Source organism: Pipra filicauda, unplaced genomic scaffold, assembly GCF_003945595.2.
Source record: "Pipra filicauda isolate LSUMZ 115617 unplaced genomic scaffold, ASM394559v2 scaffold597_size247288_pilon, whole genome shotgun sequence".
In the NCBI taxonomy this organism is placed as follows: domain Eukaryota; kingdom Metazoa; phylum Chordata; class Aves; order Passeriformes; family Pipridae; genus Pipra; species Pipra filicauda.
In genome coordinates, this window is record NW_024104750.1 from 127,559 (window position 1) to 147,446 (window position 19,888).

The window sequence follows — 19,888 nt, forward strand, 5'->3', positions numbered from 1 at the left end:
GGGAGGATATCTGTTGGCTCCTTCCCGGCTGGAGGAGGAGTGTGGACTGCTCTGGAGCCCTTGGGTGCCCCCCAGCCATGGGCTCTGCCCCTTGGGCCACCACAGCGTGGTCCTGGCCCAGGAGCAGCTCACGGAGCTGCCGTTCCATGTGGAGGGTCATCCCAGGCCCTGGGTGTGTCAGCCCATCCGTGCAGCTCCAGGGAATTTGCTGGCACCTCCCTGCAGAGCCTGCCTGCAGCCTCCCCTCCCCTTGGCTTGGCAGCTGATGGGACTTGGCACCTCTGAGGCTTTTGGCACGAGGACTGGCAAACTTCGAGAGTGTGACGTGGGGCAGGGAATGAACTGGGATGTTTTGCCTTGTTGTCTGGAGGAGTCTGTCCCTCCCTGCTGTTCTCAGAGCCCAGGGGACTTTAACTCCACCGCAGTTTTCTCTTTTGTCATCATCCCTGTACCCTCCTTTCCTCAAATCCAGCCACTTACAAAAAGAAAATGAACGTGGTTTTTGGGTTAATGGTTGGACTTGCTGATCTGAAAGATCTTTTCCAACCTAAATGATTTTATGATTCTGTAAAATGTGAAAAGTTACATCATCTTTTCTAATATGGGGAAAGAAGGATTGGAAGAGGGGGTTTGTATTGCACCAGCTCTGGTAAATGAAGATTTCCAGTACTAAGGGAAAAGTACCTTGATAAGATGGTTAAAAATATATAAAAATTGCATGCTGGCTTGAGTCCTATTTTAAAAAAACATTCTGTAAAGGTGGTGTGGGATGGACCCATTTATTTATCTGAGGTGAAAAAGGAAGGAACAAGTCATGTGAGAAGAGATCTGTATGACATGAAGATGACCTCAGCCATGCTGTACATATCTTTATAGATGGGAATGATACCTCTTGCCAGCAGCCAAAACAGTTCCTGAGGCACTGAGGAGATTTTGGAGATATGCATTAAGAGATTATTGTGAGTTACACTGCTGGGATTTAAATTATGGCCATGTTGAAGGGAAAGCATCCTCAGCTTGAAGCCATTCTAATTGGTGTCAGGTCAGTCTGTCCTCAGAATTTAAAGTAATAAAATAGTTGCTAAAAAAGTGGATGCATTGCAATGGAGAAAAATCAGGACACACTGAGAATTTGGGAGCTGTGACTGGAGTTACAATCAATAATAATTGTTTTAATTGCTGATTGTAGGTGGATTTTTGTAAAATGTCAGATCACTGCATTCCTCCAGCAGAGCTGGTATTGGATGGTGGTGGGTACACAGTTCTTAAGTTCAGTTTGTGACTTGTTTTGGTATCTGGACTAGATGGTGAAAATATTACATCAAGAGTTAAAAATGGGGAGTCTTTCTTTTTAGCAAATATCACTGGATGTCAAGCAAACATATCAAATTTAATTGACTTCTTAAACATATGAAGTGTTTTGGAGGTAGTCCATGGAAATAGCATTTAGAAAGTCTTACCTGTCGGTGACGTTTCTGTTTGAGTTGGATCATTGCTGGCAGAGAACTGGGCAATTTGGGCTTTTGGGATGATTTTGTCTGAGGCCAGTTGACTCTTGGGAACTAATGTAACCTTCAGTGTTTAAATGCCAATGTATTTTCCTCATTTGCAGTTGTTTTTTATGTACCAACCCCACTGTAGAGAGGTTTGCAGGGTAACTTTTTCTAATACCGATTCTCAGTGACAATTGATGTCATTGAACTTTTTTGTGTCATAAATGTAAATTAACATAAAGCCTTGGAAAGCTGGAAGTGGCCAAGCAGTTTCCCCACCCTTAGAAAATTAAGCAACTATCACATGGGGACTTTTGTAGAGAGAAGAGGATGTGGAAAGCACAGTTGTATGTAGGAGGCTTCTTTTCACTCTGTTCAGTATTAAATATTACTTCCTAACAAAATTACTCCCTGAATCAAGTGCACAGAGTTGTGCTAATCATTACTTTAACAGATGATGATGAGGAAAAGTAATTAGCCTTCAATCAGAAGTGGTTACACCACGCCAGGCAGTGGTGCTTCACCCACTGTAAATGTAAGGCATCTTAATATTGTTGGGAATTCATGGAGCTGTTAACTCAGGTTTCCGTGTTCTCTCAAGTTCTTGAGCTGTTATTCACTGGGTTGTAGTGCCAGTCAGTTCTTGTGCCAACACTGGAGATTAAAAGTCATGTAAAAGGCAATGAACTGCAGTAAAATCTCTTCCAATTGTGTGGATTTAGTGGAAGTGTCACATTCCTTTGATTTCACCGCTGGCTCGGGTGCTGCAAACAGGGATTGTGCAGTGGGGTGGGGAAGTGCCAACAGCATCCTGGATCTGCTCCCTCAGCCCTCACTACCTGGGGATACGAGCTCATGGCACTTGGGAAAGCACTTGGAATTCACGGAGCACTGGGAGTCCTGGCTGAAATCAGGAGCTCTGCTGAGTCAGTGAACACGCAAAGAGGTTTAGGACTCATAAAGGGGGAACACATAGACTGTATGAGCAGGGCATGGCCAGGAGATCAGTCAGGGTGGACTTACTGGAGGGTTGTTTTGTGTCCTGACTTGGAGGAAATGGATAGTTTTGGGGTTGTTTTTGTTTTTTATTTTTTTTGTTGGAGAGTTTCCAGAAAGATGTGGAAGAAGAGATGGCATTTGGGGGGAGATAAGGAAAGAGAGTCCAGGAAAATAGGACTAAAGTGTGCAGGTAGTAAAGGGAGAAGAGTAAGGGACTCCTGAGACAAAAACCAGTAGTGAAACAGGGAAACCTTCCAGGGTAAGAGCTCCAGAACTCCAGCTGGACACAGATGACATTGCTCAGTGTTGGAAGGGGCTGTGGCTGCTGCAGTTACTCCTGGCTGTCCCAACAGCTGGGTCCCTGTGGTTTAGAGCCCCTGGTCACAACTGGGACAGCACTGCCTTTGCCCCCTGCATGAGACAAGAAGATTAAACAGAGAGGTCCTAACCTGACACATGTGGATGGCACTTTTCTGTTGCTGAAAGCTGAATATTTGTATTTTAATATGAAAGTTTTTGTAACAAATTGCCTCGGAAGCTTGTGATCTCCAGAGGGTTTCTATTGTCTTTTGCCAGATAGCCAATCTTTCATTATAATGTAGTTGCAGTGCATTTAACTTGAATTTTAAAACAAACAATTCCTCCCTGAAAGCAGCCTTGCCAATAAGCTCTGTTGGTGGTCCTAACCCTTGCTCAGAGTGGGTCTTCCCCCAGCAGCTTTGGAGCTGCCCCTGCCATGGCAGCTTTAACCTTTAGCTGTGCTGCCCTTGCAGAACAGCCTCTCCCATGACCTTGAACGGAGCATCAGAGCTGTAGGGACGGTGTAGGACAGCTCAGAAAGCTTCATCTCATCTGCAGGAGGGACTGGAAAATCCTGCAAATCAAAATGCATCTTAGGTACCTGCAGCTTGGGCTGGTAGGGTCAGTGGCCTTCCAGAGCACTCTTGTGTTGGAAACATGGACGTTTTTCTTCACCTCTCTGATGTGCAAAGAGTTTCGGGCTTTCATTTTGGTTTGCAGACACTGCAAAGGGATGTGTTGACATGCTGTTATCATCATATACACCCCATCTTCCCTCCACCCTTCTTCCTCCTCACTGCAGGTTTACACAGAGTGGCACAGAAGTCACATTTTGACCTGTATTTCCAACTCTGTGGTAGAGGGGAACAATTCTTCACCTTTCCCCCCTGCCTGACCCTTGTCCTATGTGAAAGCTGATGTCTTGCAGTGATTAGGAAACAGCTGACAATTAACAAAGAGTGTTTGTTGACTGAGAGAAGCAGCAAGTTCCAAGCTGACCCTGTCCCTTGATGAAGAAAAATGCATTCCTGGCGGGGGGAGGGAGCTGGTGGTGCCCAGAAACAGCCAAGAATGTGCTGTCCCATTCCAGGGCGTCCTGCACGTGGCTCCCTGTCTCCTTCCCACGGAGGTCTTGCCCAGTTCATGGGTGGTGGAGGCAGTGGAGGGTGGGAAGAGGCCTGGCAGCTGCTGGCCCTTGGAGAAATGCAGCAGAGCAGAGCACAGAGGTCTCACCTCGTGGGTCTGGAGCTCGTGTCTGTGTCACAGCAGGGGTCACCTCCGAAGCCTTCAGACGTGGGAGATTTAGTGCTGGGAGGGACAGGATCTCCCTCTGAGGAGTTACTGAGGTGGAGTCAGTGGGTTTAAGCCCGACCTGGAGCCTGGCAGAGGTGAGGAGGATCCTTCCCACAGGAACTCCTCCTCCTTTCCTGCCTCCAAGGCTGGGACGTGTGGGACGTGCTGCTTGGTTTGTTAGAGGCCTTTCTTGAGATGAGAGGATTTTTTGGAGGCTCATAGAGAGAAATTACATCTGATAAGAGAAATGAGGGGAAGGAAACGAGGAGATGCCACTGGCACTTTACTGAGGTCTCTGAGTTGCCTGTGGGTGCTCCCTAGTGTTGTATCTTGCTTTTAAAGCCCCATTTTGCTTCTATTTGAGGTTGCAGATATAGCAGAGAAAGGTGTAACTGCCAAACCCAAATAAAAACAAAATAGATCTCAGCAGCAAGAGGTCAAAATTTTGGAATTGCTGGAGAAACCAAATATTATGCATAGTCCTGCTTCTATGGAGGAGTATATAAAAGACCTGTTTTGTGCTGATTGAACTTTGTGTACATAAATAACAAAATAAATTAGATTAAATCAGCTACAAAATTAAAAATCTACATTTTTACAGAATGGGGTCAGTGTTTATAAGATATTTCTCCTCTTGGCCTGGATCTAAAGAGGGTTGGGAGTTTATCTTTCACTTATCTTCTCAGTGCTCTCTAACCTTATTTAAAGAATCTGTTTTTCCTGAGGTGTACTGACACAGGAAGAAAAAAGCACTGAAAAAGTAAAATCTGCCTAGTGATTTTGGTCTCTGTGCAGGATATAAATATATTCCTATGATATAACACTTCCACATCCCTGGAAGTGTCCAAGGCCAGGTTGGAGCAACGTGGTCTGATGGAAGGTGTCCCTGCCCATGGCAGGGGGTGGGATGAGATGGGCTTTGAGGTCCCTTCCAGCCCAAACCATTCCATGATTCTATGATTTCAAGGATGGAAAAGCAGCTGGATTACTGAAACTCAGCTGAGGTGGCAACCACACACTGGAGGCTGTGAAACCATCTCTAGACTGAACGTAGGCTGTAAATGATGCTTTTAACAACATGTCAGGAGTTACCGGCATTGTGCTGGTGTCTGTAGCTCTTCAGCGTGCAAGCAGCTCTGCATGAAGTAGTTACTCAATATGTGAAGATAAAATTTATGCTTTGTTGGGCTGTGAATGTATTTTTCCATTCCCCAGAAAAAACGGGCAGTTCCTTTCTCGGTGAAGATGCAAGGATTGTGCTCATTTTCCTTGGGTGTGAGGAAAAACTTTTATTTTAAACACATGTGAACATTAAAAAGCTTGACTCTGCATGAACATTTTGTGGTACAAACACTGTCCCGATGGAAGCTATTGCCTAACTCATCTAGGGGAGCACAGTTGTTAACAACGAAAATTCTGGGAATAATAGGAGGGACCATGGCCTTCCCGAGTGTTGTGCTTGTCTACATGGGTCTGTACAGCTTGGTGGTGCTCCAAAACCCCTCAGCCACCAAGAGCCCAGTGTCCCAACCACTTCTATCCCTACTCCATAGCTGATGACTCCAGGAGTTACTTTCTTTTTCCAGCAATGTCCAGACTTTTCTGGCTTTAAGTGTCTACACACTTTGTTCCTTTCTGATGTACCTTGTATGGATCTTATTTTCAACAGCCTCCAGGGCAGCATTAATGCACACTTAACCACGAGCTTTTAACAGGCTGACCTGAACTAGAAACCTGTATAAGAAACTCCAAATTTCGGTATTTTGATCATTCAGTTATAATTTGCACAGGTGCTTTGTGGGAATGGACATTGTTTTCCCAGTGTGTGGTCAAATATTAAAAGAGAAAGAAACTCAGCAGTGGACTCTTTACTTATTTACATACAAATAATAAAGTCTGGTTTTATGGAAAAATATTGATGAAGTGGTATGTAAAGTTCTGCCTCTTTTAATACTTTCCTTTACTCTGGTTTAGTTGTCTCCTGCAGTAACTGTGAGGAGTCTTTGTGGGAGAGATGAAGAGACTCCTCCACCCTTCATTAGAATCTGCCACCTTATCCCAAATGCATCAAAACACTTTTAAATCACATATTTGGAGCTTTTCACAAGTCAGTCCCTTTTCTCTCTCTTCCTCTCCGTTTCCCAAGTTAAATATGATCGGGATGTAAATTCCTTTAAATGTGGCTGCAGTCTGTGTTTTCCAAGTAGGAGGTGTGAGCCAGAGTCCACGGCGGGAGATCCACTTCCAGCTGAGATTTCACTTGTGCCTGTTTCAGGTGCTGCATGTGGGATGGTGGAACCACATCACGTCCCTCTTCCCACCTGTGAATGGCTAAACTGGACCAGTCTGTCCAGTCACGTTTATCCTTGTTTGGGTGGTGTAAGAGCTTGGGAAGGAGAAGGGTTGTGACTGTCTGTGCAGCTCACACAAAGCATAAAGTGCTGAGATGGCTGAAGAGTTTCTGAAGAGACAGATACAAGCTGTCAGCTAATGAAATGCTGATGTATCCACAACATCCTTGTGATTATTTCATACTTTGTAGGAGACAGATGTTCCTTGTTGGCTGTTCCCTGTAGGAAGCACTGTCATCCCCTCACTCACTCTGACAGGGCTGGAGTCAGCACTGGACTTCAGCTTGTGTCTGAGTTTCATCAGTGCTGCTGCACTGCCTAAATATAAACATGTTCATAGTTATTCTACATATAAACAACCCCAGGCTAAACTGGAGTTGTTTGGCCTGGAGAAAAGGAGGCTCGGGGGGACCTTCTTGCTCTCTGCAACTCCCTGACAGGAGTGGGGAGCAGGTTAGTCTCTTTTCCCAGGGAAAGAGGAAACAGCCTCCAGTTGTGCTGGGAGTGATTTAGATCGGATATTAGGGAGAACTTCTTCATGGAAAGGGTTGTCAGGCATTGGCACAGGCCGCCCAGGGCAGTGCTGGAGTCACCATCCCTGGCAGCGTTCCAAACCTGTGGATGTGGCACCTGGGACGTGGTGTCTTGTTGAGCACAGTGGTGGCACTGTGTGGATGGTTGGGCTCAATGATCTCAGAGGTCTTTTCCAACCTTAGGGATTGTATGACTCTGTATGCAAGGGCTTTGTGCTTTAATTTGTAGTAAAGGAGCAGGCAGTGCCTGTAGGCCTCCATGGGCACGGGGTCAAAGCCCAGCTTTAGGTGAAAACAGCCACTTCTGCCAGAATTTACAATCATTTGCAAATGTTGCCTTGTGTGAGGGTGACTTCAGTAACAGAGCTGGCAGGAATACAGTGGTGTCATTTATCCTGATGAACACATACCAGAGTGCCGTGCTAGGTTCAATTAGGAAAACAGAGTTGAAACAAAACATAGGAATTCTGTGTGGGATCTGAGCGCTGGAGATTTTTGACAGGAAGGACTTAAGGAATTTATTTTATTTCTCTGGTGTGTCGTGGCCAAAGGCTCCAGTGGGGTTACACTGAGATGCACCTCCAGTCTGAGCTGGAGGCAAAGTCTGAAGTGGGAATGAGCAAAATGAGTCACCCAATACTCCTGTGTGAAACCACAGTAACAGCATTCATTTAGAAGTTAAAAAGTCCATTTCCCTAATTTCTACCCCAAATCATTACCTTCTTAGGGAACTGAAACCCCTAGTTTCCAAAGAGCTGTGGTTCTGAGGCAAACTGTATGGGAAAGGAGAGATTTCCTGCTGTGCTTCCTGCTGGAGGTGCTACATTCCCCAGGAACAATCTAAACATCATTATCAGCCCATTCAAATTAATAGTTCCTCCTACTTTTGTGAGGGATAAAAGGAAGTTTGTTTTGTTGCTCTGGACTTAAGTATCCCACTGAAATTCCTTCACAATAACTGCTCTGGCAGTGGGTGCCTCCTGGAGAATTTAAACCTCCTTGGGGTTACTGGATCAAGGCAGAGCCGTGGGCCATCAGCTCCTCCAGCCTGTCATTAATGCAGGAAGTGCCCTGGGCCACAATCACTGCTGCTGAAATTCTTGTCCAAACCCCGATTGCAGAACTTCATAAAGAAAAGCCTGAGGAAATGACAGAGCTCTTCAGAACATCATAAAGTAAAGAAACTTTGTAATTTATGATTATAAACCTGACAAGGACTAGCAAGGAGTGAAGGACATGGAGCCCTACAACAACTTTTCTGTTCCGTTTAACATCCCTACGCGCTAATTAGAAACCTAATGAAACTCAGAGGTTCCTTCCTCTGATATTCAGCAATTTTGGTCAACAATGCTCAGCCCAAGCAGAGCTGGAGGGCACATACTTCACCAGCAGCACTCGGGCTCCTGGGGCGTGTTCAGGTCACTGATGCTGTTGTGTCATGTCATCTCTCCTTACCTTTTCAAGGGCTGCTGCCATACCCTGTGGAGGTGCTTTGAAAGCTGTTCTGTGCAATGTAGCAGAGAAAACAAGCTGACACCAGCAGCTGGGGATGAGTCAGTGAGTGAATCTGCCCCGTTTGTTTGGTGATGTTCTGAATAGAGATGAGCGTTCAATTCACACTGAATAACTCCTCGGATGAATTTTACTGTTTTTCTACTTTGCATGAATTGGCCACGAGGAAAATCTTGGCTTTTTTTTTTTTTCCTCCTGAATTAATTCAAGAGTTTTTCTGTGAACAGTTTCTGGATGGGTTCTCCTGGAGTGTAGCTCAGGGGTGTATTTTTAGCCTGTGCTGTGTGTGTTGCACTGGGGGAAACAGGTTGAGCTCTGGGCAGCTGCTGGGGATTTTTGTTCTCAGGTGCCAAAGTTGCAAAATTTAAGTACCTAAAAGCTCACAAGGGCAACCTGAAAGATGTTTGAACTTTGGGGTTGGCTTCATGTGAGTATTCATAACCAGTTCCCCATCAGGGGTTAGCTCTGTGGTGTGTGCAGTGTGAGCTGTGCCCCAGGGAATCAGATATGATTCACATACAAATGTACAATCCTCCTTCAGGACTTAACCAAAAATACAATTTCAATGTCATGGGTATGAGATCAGATCTTGTATTTACATGATTAAAGCGTGTCTAGTGTTTTTAAGCAATTGAACTCTAAAATGGCACAGTAAAGCACAGCTTGGCTTGTCCTTCATCAACATTCCTAGTCCAAAACAAAGACCTTTTTTACTGCTACACCCTTAAATTTAAAGCAGCAAGATGTCTTAATGGTTGGCTGTCCCTTCCACTGCAGTGTGTGGTTTGAATGGTTATGTGGTGAAATTAATGCATTTTTTTCTATAGATAAACATACAGAAGTAAGGGGCACACATAAGCTAAATGAAGGCCACATCGATTTGCCTCTTTGTTTGTTTGCCTTGATATTTTTTAGGAAAAAGGAATATTATTTCTGTAATTTAGTTGCCATTACAACCTCAGCTCAATTCAAAGTTAAGAACATGCTGAAAGTGCTTGGCTTACTCAGTGTTTGAGTTCCATCAGATTTCAGGGCTCCTGCCTAATTTTCCCAAGTGCTCTGACAGGCAGTCCCTGACTACATTCCCTGATAAACACTATTCCTTTGAATTTTAACTTTAAAATTAAACAGGGCTGGCAGAAATGCTTTGAAGGAAGGAGCCTACCTAGCCACAAAACAGAGCATGCAAAAAGCATGCTCTGCCCCAAGATAAAATTCTTTAGACAGGAATTACAAGGATAATCGGAACCAGGCTTTCCAAAGCCTCAGCTCTTTTGAAAGTTAATAGCCAGCATAAATATACTCTGTGCAATATCTGGGGAAGGAAGGTTGAGGGGGAAAATACAGCCAAGACTATGCTGAAGGGCAAGAAACATTCTGCCTGCTCTGAGTTATTATTGTAGCCAATAGAAGGGTGATTGTGTAGGAACTGTTCCGCTTCAGATTCAGGGACAGAAGATACAGCAAAAGGAGCCACATTTTTAAAAGGCAGGAAGAAAAATTGCTTGGGTTTTTAGCTGGTGAAAAAGGTTAAAGAATTTATTTAGTTGTTCCCCCCCCTCCTTCTCTCAACCTGGAGCTAATAAAGGATTCTGTCATGGAAACGTTGAAGACCAAACATTGTCTAAATTATCTGACCTCTGGCACAGGTAATACAAGTTTTGACTTACAAGGATTATCCAGAACTAAAGCCAGGGGGAATATAAAGTTGCTATTCATTCACACTTTGAACAAAATCTGCCAAACAACCCTGGCTGAGGCTGTGTTGATGTATGTCTCTGTTGTTCAGTGTGTAGTGAAATGAGAATGTTGGGTTTGGTTTATCCAGTTTTTCATTGTGCCTCTGGGCAGACACAACTCTCTGTGTTTTGCCAAGCAAGCCAGCACAAGGAATTCCTGAAAAAGAATAATGTAGGAAACGGAATGTTTTCAGGTTGAAATAGAAAGCAGATGCCTCCCAAGGAGTGAAGGCAATATAACAGGGACTCGTCCTGGATGGATGGTGGATGGGTTCCCAGAGAGACACAGGTGACTTCAGAGGAGGAGGGAGAGCTCAGAAAAACACTCTGCTGAATGAAGTTTAAAATGAAGGCAGATTGCTGCAAGTGTGACAGACCTCCCTTACACTGCTGTGGTGAGGGAATGGGAGATCGAGTCCAGCAAGAAGAGGATGGTGGAAAAGAGGAGAGAAGGATGAGGTCCTGCACTGAGGCCATGGGGTGTTGAATGCTCAGCTTGTGTTTCTCCTGTGATCTGTTTTTTTGTTCTTTCCGAGGAGAGGAGCCTCAAGGTCCAAGGAGTGGCCGTGGGTTAAAGCCCCATCCTGAGCTAACAGGGGTTTGGTCATGGAAACACTGGGGCACTGCTCTCCTTTCAGTGGGATTTAGAGTCAAACATGCTCTGAACACCGAGGCACTTGGAGGAGCCTGCAGGAACCTGCACAGAGTAAATCCCTCATTTCTCTGGGAACAGGTCCTGGGAAGAGCTTAACCAGCCCTCCTGACGTAAGTGAGAGCTCAGTCTGGAGTGAAAGCAGCTGGCTTTGGGGCTCTGTTGTCATTCTCCCCTCCCTTGTCTCTGCCAAAATAAATGTTCTTCTTGTCTTTACCTTACTCATTAAAATGTCTTCCCAGCCATCTCAGATAAATCAAGTTAAGAACATGTTACACTGCACACCTAAATGGTGAAATTCAATGAGGGAATTTAATAAAGCCTCTCAGACTGTTGATAAGATAAGGAATGACAACCTATTAAGGGGCAAAGCTCCAGTACTTTGTTATTTATTTATTAAAGCTTTAAATGATGAAGAGATTGGAGCGGGAAAAAGACCCACTGGAAACAGTTATTCTTCAGTATTTGAAGAACTCCTTCAAGTTCTTCTGTGAGGTTCTTTTTCATTATTTTTCATAATATATGGTTTTATGTTCTCAGGCAGGTATTTGATGAGGAAATACAACACCTTTTTCTCCAGTATGAGCAAACAGTTCGTGTAAAATGTATGTGCTGGCTGCATTGCAGTTTTAGATACCCTTTCCTTCAAAAGGGAAGATAGATGTATGTAAGCCTATAAACATGTTTTCAAGGTAGATTTGTTGGGTTTTTTTAATAAGGGAGTGGGAAACAAGTCATGAGCCCTGACTAGACAGGAAAGGCAGGACACTGCTTTGATCCCTTCCTTGACTGTGTGTGCTTATGGAAAGTGATGAAAACTGCTCCTGTTCTTCTCTGTTCCACTTCTTTCTGCACTCATTTCTGGTGGGTGAGGGTGGTTGCAGCAGATGAAAGCAGCCCACCCAGCTGGATCAGCTTCTGTCCCAAAGAACAGCTTTGTTCTAAGGTGTGGGAAGGTGCTGGTGCCTCCCAGCACCCCAGGAGTCAGCCTGCTTTGCTCCTGGGGAAGGCACAAACCCCCTGGGTGCTGCAGAGAGACTCATTACCTGCTCACAAAGCCTGGTACCTTAAACAGCATCACAGCATCCCAGAATGTGCTGAGCTGGAAGGGACCCACAAGGATCATCCAGTCCAACCCTGGCCCTGCACAGGCCCATCCCCAGGAGTCACCCCCTGTGCCCCAGAGGATCATCCAAACCCTCCTGGAGCTCTGGCAGCCTTGGGGCTGTGCCCACTGCCCTGGGGAGCCTGGGCAGTGCCCAACCATCCTCTGGGGGAAGAACCTTTTGCTGAGATCCAACCTGAGCCTGCCCTGACACAGCTCCAGCCATTCCCTGGCTGCTGTCCCTGGTCCCCCCAGAGCAGAGCTCAGTCCCTACCCCTCCTCTGCCCCTGCCCAGGAATTGGAACTGCACTGAGGTCTCCCCTCAGTCTCCTCTGCTCCAGCTGAACACACCAAGTGCCCTCAGTGTCCTCCCACGGCTTCCCCTCCAGCTTCCCCATCTCCATTGCCCTCCTTTGGACACTGTCTCATGGCTTCACATCTTCCTTATATTGTGGTGCCCAAAACTACCCCAATATTGCAGGTGACTGATGTTGAGGGACCTTCCCACAGGTGAAGTTGGGCTGTGGGGCTGCCCCGCCAGGCTCTGTGGGGTGGGTGATTTGTGCCAGCTCAGGACTTGGGTGGTTTGTGCAGTTGCTTTTTTCAGAATTGTGTTATGTCTCGAGAATCCTGGCTGTTACTGCCTGTGGGGATGAGCAGTGAGGTCCTCAGAAGGAAGATGTGCCCTAATGGAGTGTCTCATCTCTGAGTTTCCACATCAGAATTAATCTTAGTGCAGAAACTCATTTCCTTGTAAGATCCTGTTTTGTTTGTTGGTTATTAATCCGACCTTCCCCTCCCTTCCAAGTGTAAGTACTATAGTTTTGGGGAAGATAAACTATTTTCCCCAGGCGTAGGAATGGAATAGGATGCTTCATCTTAAGAGCAAGAGCTCAGCTCAGTTATGGTGTGTGAACTTTGCCTCTCTCACACGTGAGTGCTGATCCAGCAATTAACAGCTGAAATTAGGAAGAGATGGAGCTGCCTGGGGCTGATAACATCACCCTGCCCCTGGCATGCTGATCTTCCTGGTGATTCATGCTCCCTCTGGAATGCAGTGCACTGACTTTCCCTGGCTGACAGGTCATCTTATTTGGGATTAATATCAGTTTTGAACTTTACCTCCAGCTTGGACCAAATGGCTCTATCCAGGCCTCTGCACTATGTCTGCCTTACATGGGTCTCTCTGTAGATAAAAATTACTATCTTAGACTCCTTAATCTGTCATGGCTCCTGTAATAACTTAAGGAGAAGGGAAAATAACTGTTTATTTAAAGTAAATGAAATCATGGTACTGTTAAAGCCAATAGCCAAATTTAACCCATCACTTGCCCCTCGTGGGTGGGAGGCTTAGATGGGTCGGTTACTGTGGTGGGTCAGTGTTCACTGCTCCCATAATGTGAGGAATCACAGAATAGTTTGAGTGGGAAAAGACTTTTAAAGCCCATCTGGTTCCATGGGCAGGGACACCTTCCACTAGCCCAGGTTGCTCCAAGCCCCGTCCAACCTGGCCTTGGACACTTCCAGGGATGGGGCAGCCACAGCTTCTCTGGGCAATCTGTGCCAGGGCCTCCCCACCCTCCCAGGGGAGTGCTCAAGTTTTAAGGTCTGTCTGTTCTCCATAGACAAAAGAAACCCTTGGACCAGAGTGGTGGGCAGAGCTGCCTGACAGCTCAGTGTGTGTGCTCAGAGAATGGGATCTGCACAGAGGGAGTTATTCAGTCCATGCAAATGTTCTGGAGAGCTGCAAACCCGAGGAAGCAACGAAATTGGAGGTGTCCAACACTGAAATGGTCTGAGTGGAAACTCAGGTGAAGCTCAAGTCAGGGAAACTTCGGTGTGAAAAAAGCTCTGGCAAGAAACTGAGATATGCTATCCCTTCTTGGCCTTCTAGAGCTGATGTTTTATCACTCTTGAAACATAGTTTGTGAACACTGTGAGGGAAAAAGGGGAGGAAGGTTTTTGAAAATCCCTTTTGTCTCCTTTGTTGCTCTAACAAACCTATGGGTCACTATGTCAGTGGGGGGAAACAATTTAGTAGCCTTTAATTGTGTGTTTTCTTCTGTATGATGTTTGAGCTTAACCTATGCTTTATAAAATACACACATTTTAAACCCATAGCAGATTTTTCCAGCTGAAAGCTGAAATTCCTGTTTAGCAGCATGTCTGTCATAGGACTATGGAAAACCTGGATGTGTCCCTGAGTGGGTGGGAGGCCATGGATTGGATCAGGCATAGAGACAACTTTAAAGCACAGACGGGGAGGAGTTAAAATTCTCTGAGAGGAAAAGGTTTTTCTAAATATTTGAATTAATTTCTCAATGTTTTTTAAAAAAGAGGATACACCAATTTTGGAGATTAGGCCAGAATGTTCTTCAGTTCATATCTTCAAAGTGATAATTGCAGGAATGAGTTCCTGAATTGCAAGAAGTGCTGTTGTTCTGTGATACAGCCTGACAGAAATTAGGCTTTTTTTTCCCTAGTCAAGAAATCTATAAATAGCAAATTATCTATTAACAGGTGTCTTGTGAAATTACTCTATGAAGTATCAGAGTCATACAGTGTTAAAAAAAATCAGGATTATGGAGTTCTCAAATAAAATTACTTTGTTTTCCCTGAGCAGATGCAAATCTGCTTCTAAATCTGCTTAATATAATGGAATACCTGAATAAACAAAGCTCTGTTTGAATGTTTAAGTATTTCAAAGTCTGTTATACATAGAGGTGAAAGTCTCCATCCAGAATAGAAGCTCTGTGATCTTCAGTCCTGTGCATGTATCCAGTTGTATATATTTGGTTTTGCTAATGGAGAATTAAAATATTACAAATCCATGCTAATGACTGTGAGCCCTATTATAAGTTATTTTTTAGGTTTTTTTTTTTAATTCCTGGTTGAGATAAAATGCAGTATTTGATCATTTTATTATAACTTCATTCAGGATTTAATTATTCATAAGATCACAACAAAAGGGAATATATTTTGCAAATATGACTGTTTAATAGTGTGACTCTTCAGGAGAGCAATCTGATATTGAATCTTTAGTGAGGAATGAGTAACTCACTTTTATTTGCGTTATAAATCATGTAGATTACTGCAATATAGATAAGTAAATTCTGCTCTATTCTTGTGTTCTAGCAAGAGCAACAAATGTATTTCAGTGCTTGGTTAAATGAGTGGAGTTTCCACCAAGGGAGTGAATTAAAATGATGTTAAAGAAGTATTTTCTAGCAATGTTTTGTAATTACCTGGTGCTGGGTGTATTTCCTGCCAGTTTAGCTGATCAGATCAATGCTCTCGTGTCACAGAGCAGCTCTGACCCCTGAGGCAGCTCTCAGGGCTCAGGAGTATTTCCCACTGTTAACGTGCTGTGTGAAGTGGAGGCATTGCATGGACTGCAGGCCGGCTGCAGTTTGTTCTGGTGCCCTGGGCTGTGAGCTGACTGGGGCAGTGTAGGGGGACGGGAATGGCTTTGGTCACCAAACCCCTCAGCTGGGCCACACGGGGGGAGAGCAAAGTGGCCTCAACTCGGGGCTGGGTTGTTTCTCCCCAGAGAGAACAAATAAAATTCACCATAGGGTGAAGTGCACCCTCCTGCCCCCTTGCTCCTAATTGTTTTCAGCATGTGAGTGAGGAGTCAGGGTGGAGATGAAGCTCTGTGTGCCAGGATCTCTCTGCAGCCCTTGCAGAGCTGGGATTTTCCCACAGCATTCCCTGGCACAGCTGGAGTCTGTGGGCACAAAAAGGTTGACTTTGGTCCTGGAAGCCCAACTCTCCTTCTTAGTGACAAGTATCAAACTGTGACTGTGTTTTTGGGGTTCCTGTTTATTGATGCACCAACAAAACCCAGGGAAGGGCGAGGGCTGAGGGGGGCACAGGGGGTGAAGGGGGTGCAGGGGCTGATGCTCCAGGCCACAGGTGCCACTGGTTTGGGCACTGGTGGCTGCAGCTGTGTCTTGTCACTGTGTAACCTCCTCCCTCACCCATCCATCCCAGTCACTGATGGGGAAGGCATTTTACACGGTCTGTTTTCTCTTAGATATAGTTCCTTAAAGTTGTTTTCTTGTGAGCATTTGACGATCACAAACGTTGTATTTTGTATGGCTTTCTTTTTCCTAGTTGCTTTTTGTAAAGCAAGCCACACTGGGGAGACCTTTTTGGTTTCCAAAATCTAATATTTTCTCCTAAATAAACAGTTGAAAGTGCAAAGGAATAGCCTTCTGCTGGGGAGGTTTGTATTATTTAGGGTGGGGGAGAGCTTGGAGCAACCTGGTCTGGTGGAATGTGTCCCTTCCCATGGCAGGGGGTTGGAAGGAGAGGAGATATAGCATTGCTTCCAACACAAACCATTTGTGTAAGTGCCAATATTTTTTAACATTGCAGACAGCACTTCACTTAAACTTCTTACTCTTGCTATCTAATGACTGCTTAGCTTTACAACACACTATAAAAAGTGCTCCTACTGTTGTTTGAAACACAGAATAACTGTTTTAAGTGCGTGGCCCACTGTGGTCCCTTCCAGCCTTCCCCACTCTGCTGTTCTGTGGCAGCAGAAATGTTTGGTAACTTCGGTTGTCTGTGTTTTTCTGAATTGTGCAGTGTGGAGGCCCAGCTGTTTTGAGATGCAGCCGTTTCTAAAAATGCCTCACTTATAGTTAAGTGTTACAGTTTTGCAAGGAAATATTATTTGACTTGGTACCATGTACCAAATGCAGACAAAAGTAAGGATTCAGTGAACTTTTTCATCAAACCGGACGTGTTGGAGGAGCTGCCCTGCAATGCTGCTGTTAACACACAGGAGGAGAGGGTTTGGGTCTGGGTTCACATGGGGTGACTGCAGAGTCCTCCTGCCAACCTGAATGCAGTTCCCTGACAGATCAAAACTGTGCAAGGCCAGACCAGCAGAGCTTGGCTCCCAGTTGTTAAGTTTTGTTGCTAAGTCTTGTCAGGAGAGCATTGCACCTTCAACAGGGCCCTTTGCAGCAGTGGCATTATTCCTAAAATCCTTGCAGAGAAAGTGGTTCCACCCTCCTGCTGCAAGCAGAAGTGATTTAGATCGATCAGAAGTGATGGATGTAAAAACTGGCTATAGATTCTTGAGAAGACATAGTTCTGCAGTGTGGAGTGCTGGGCCTTGGGCAAGGAGAGCTCAGCTCTGGGGCTGCCCAAGGTCCATTGCACCCACACGTCTCCATCAACTTGGGGCTGGTTTTCTTTTCTTCCTTCTCATTGGTAACACCAAACCATGCCAGAGACTGGCCTGGAAATACGACTAAAAGGCACAAAATGTTCCTCATATCCATGTAAATGGCTTTAAGAAGAAATGGAGCACTTCTGATGGGCCAAGGGAGAGAGCAGGTGCTGTTCCAGCTCAGCACAGGACCATGGGCTCTGGGGAGCCTGATAGACCATCTTTGTTGTGTGCATTGACATGTAGATCCAAATCACAGCCCCCAAGCACTTCTAATGCACCTCATGTCCCTCTAAAAGGCATCTCTGAATCATTTTCTCTCCTGGTACCTGTGTAACTGCTCCCAGAGCAGGAGCAGTTGCAGGAGGGATGCTCCCAATATTCCAGCACGGTGCCCCATGGAGCAGGATCCTGGCACTGGCATCTCCTCAGCTGGTTTGTGGCAGTGCCTGGTGTTTGCACCCCAGAGCATGGCAAGTGTCCCTCCATGAAGCAAACTGCTGTCCAGGCTCCAAAACACACTGTTCCTGCCCAGTGTGATGTGCCCTAGTCTGTTCTATACAGCAGGGATGTAGGATATTGCAAATTAAGTCATATTTCACTGTAACCTGCAAATTTACATCTTAGCTGGAAGTCCACAAGGAAAAATGTGAAAACTAGTGCAGCAATTCTTCACATCCATCTCTTTCACTGCATCCTGGTGCCAGTGTTTTACAGGAGCTCATTAGCAGAGGCAGAGTTATGTCCTCAAACCCTTTTCATTATGGTTTTAAACCAGCTGAACCCTCCAGGGCTGGGACACTGTCAGCTAATCCAGCCTGTGATAGTGAAGGCACTGTTACACCTTGGTAACCAAGCATGATTTTTCACAGGTTTTTTTGTTCAGAGATGTCAAATGTGGAGTTTTCTTTAAACCAGTTATGTCTTTTATTGTATTTAAAACTCTAATTTCCTTCTGCTGTTCCTTCCTGAAAGGCATCACCAGGTGATCAATTATATCAAGATGCTTCAGATATCAGTTGCCTGTTTCTTTTTTTGCATTTAACCAAATGAAATGTGGAAATAAAGGAAAATAAAAGGCCGAACTATTGCAATTTTTAAGATCTCCTCAGTTAAGAAAACAGAGCTAAACCCAATCCATTCCATATAAAAAATTCTGGGTGTATGTTTTACACAGGTTCCACGAAGGAATTGATTGAGAGCTGCTGTGGAGCTGGACAACAGTGGGCCATAGACAATGGGGAGTGCACAGAAATCCCTGTGAGTGGAATGGATGGTGACATTTGCAGGTATGTGAGGCAACCCCCAACATTTTTGGGTTAAAATAAAGAACAGTCCTTTAGGAGAAATCAAATATAATTCGTGGGATGTCCAGGAGGCTGAGAACAGTTTCATTCATGGTCTGATTTGTTAGTAGACTGGCAATATGTCATGGCAAATTAGAAAGAAGGATTTCCCCCTCCATTTCCCTAAAATCTATTCTAAACAAAGTCTGTTAAGATTTTTTCCTCTCTTATGTGAGCAGAGGAATTTTTTTTCCCGTTCTCAGCACATTTGTGGAGATAAATAGAAGGGCAGATAAATAGAAGGGCAGAGCTTGGCTTCCCTTTGGCAAGTGCTAAATGCAGTGATCAGTTGTTAATTGTGTCATGAAATGGTTTGTTTATTGCCCAGGGTGAATGGCCCCTGGTTGTGGTGCCTGTGTTCAGCTGGAGGGGGGATCTTGCACCCTGATAATGCTGCCAGTGGCTCCTGCACAGCAGGAGGAGAGTGGGTGCAGAGTAACATGGATTCAATATTCCACTGGCTGCAGTTCATCCAGTTCCCTTCCCCCTAGTCTGAAACAGGCCTTAGGGAGGGATGAAGGCAAAGTTACTCCAGACTCAGATTCTCAAGGAGTGATCCCACCATTTACAGCATTGAAAAGGTTTGGCATAATCACTTTTATCAAATTTTGCATCATTACACCTTTCTGAAGTCACTGAGAGATGAAAATCCTCCTCACTGGGGTCTGGCATGACATAACTGACACATACCAACTGTCTGTGAAGTCAAGACAGATTAAAAAATTCCAGCCTTGGCCTAAGTAGGTGCAAATCCAATACATTAATGAGTTGCACCTGCACATCTGAGGCTGTGTTTAGATGAAAAAGCCAGATCCTAAATGTTTCGGTCCCTGTGAATCTATTGGGATTTAAAGGAATAAGAGATCAGGGGTTCAGCTGTTTTACTTCTAAAATTTCAGTTGTGTCCCTGTTTTAAAGATTTAAACCCACCTATAAATGTTACGTCTAAAGAAAATATTTAATGTAAAAAATATTCAAATATGTGGCCTCAGAACCTTGACAGCAAGGACAAAAACTTGGTGCTGCCACTGGGAGATGTGCCAGTGTGCAGGGCTGGTGACCCTGCACTGATCCAGCCCCTGGGCACCATCTGGGTGCTGGAAGAAAGGCAGGCTCCCAAGAGTCTGCCTCTGACTCCACTCAGTATCTAAAGATGGTAAAAAGTAAAGTCATGGAATCCCAGACTGGTTTGGGTTGGAAGGGACCTTAAAGCTTCATTCCACCCCCTGCCATGGGCAGGGACACCTTCCTCTATCCCAGATTGTTCCAAGCCCCGTCCAACCTGGCCTTGGACAATTCAAAGGGGTGGGGATAGAAGATAGATACGAATTTTAAAAATTAGCTCCTATTCTGCCAGGATAGTTTTCCATAAATATT

General features: G+C 45.0%; 1 protein-coding gene across 1 annotated transcript in view; it reads left to right on the forward strand.

The window, feature by feature from the left end:
- The window catches only part of FBLN2 (fibulin 2), a 112,413-nt gene that overhangs the window by 58,465 nt on the left and 34,060 nt on the right, over positions 1-19,888 (forward strand). The window contains exon 3 of the mRNA XM_039387881.1: positions 18,343-18,454. Within this exon, the coding sequence (XP_039243815.1) occupies positions 18,343-18,454 (112 nt within the window). The remainder of the gene's footprint in view (positions 1-18,342; positions 18,455-19,888) is intronic.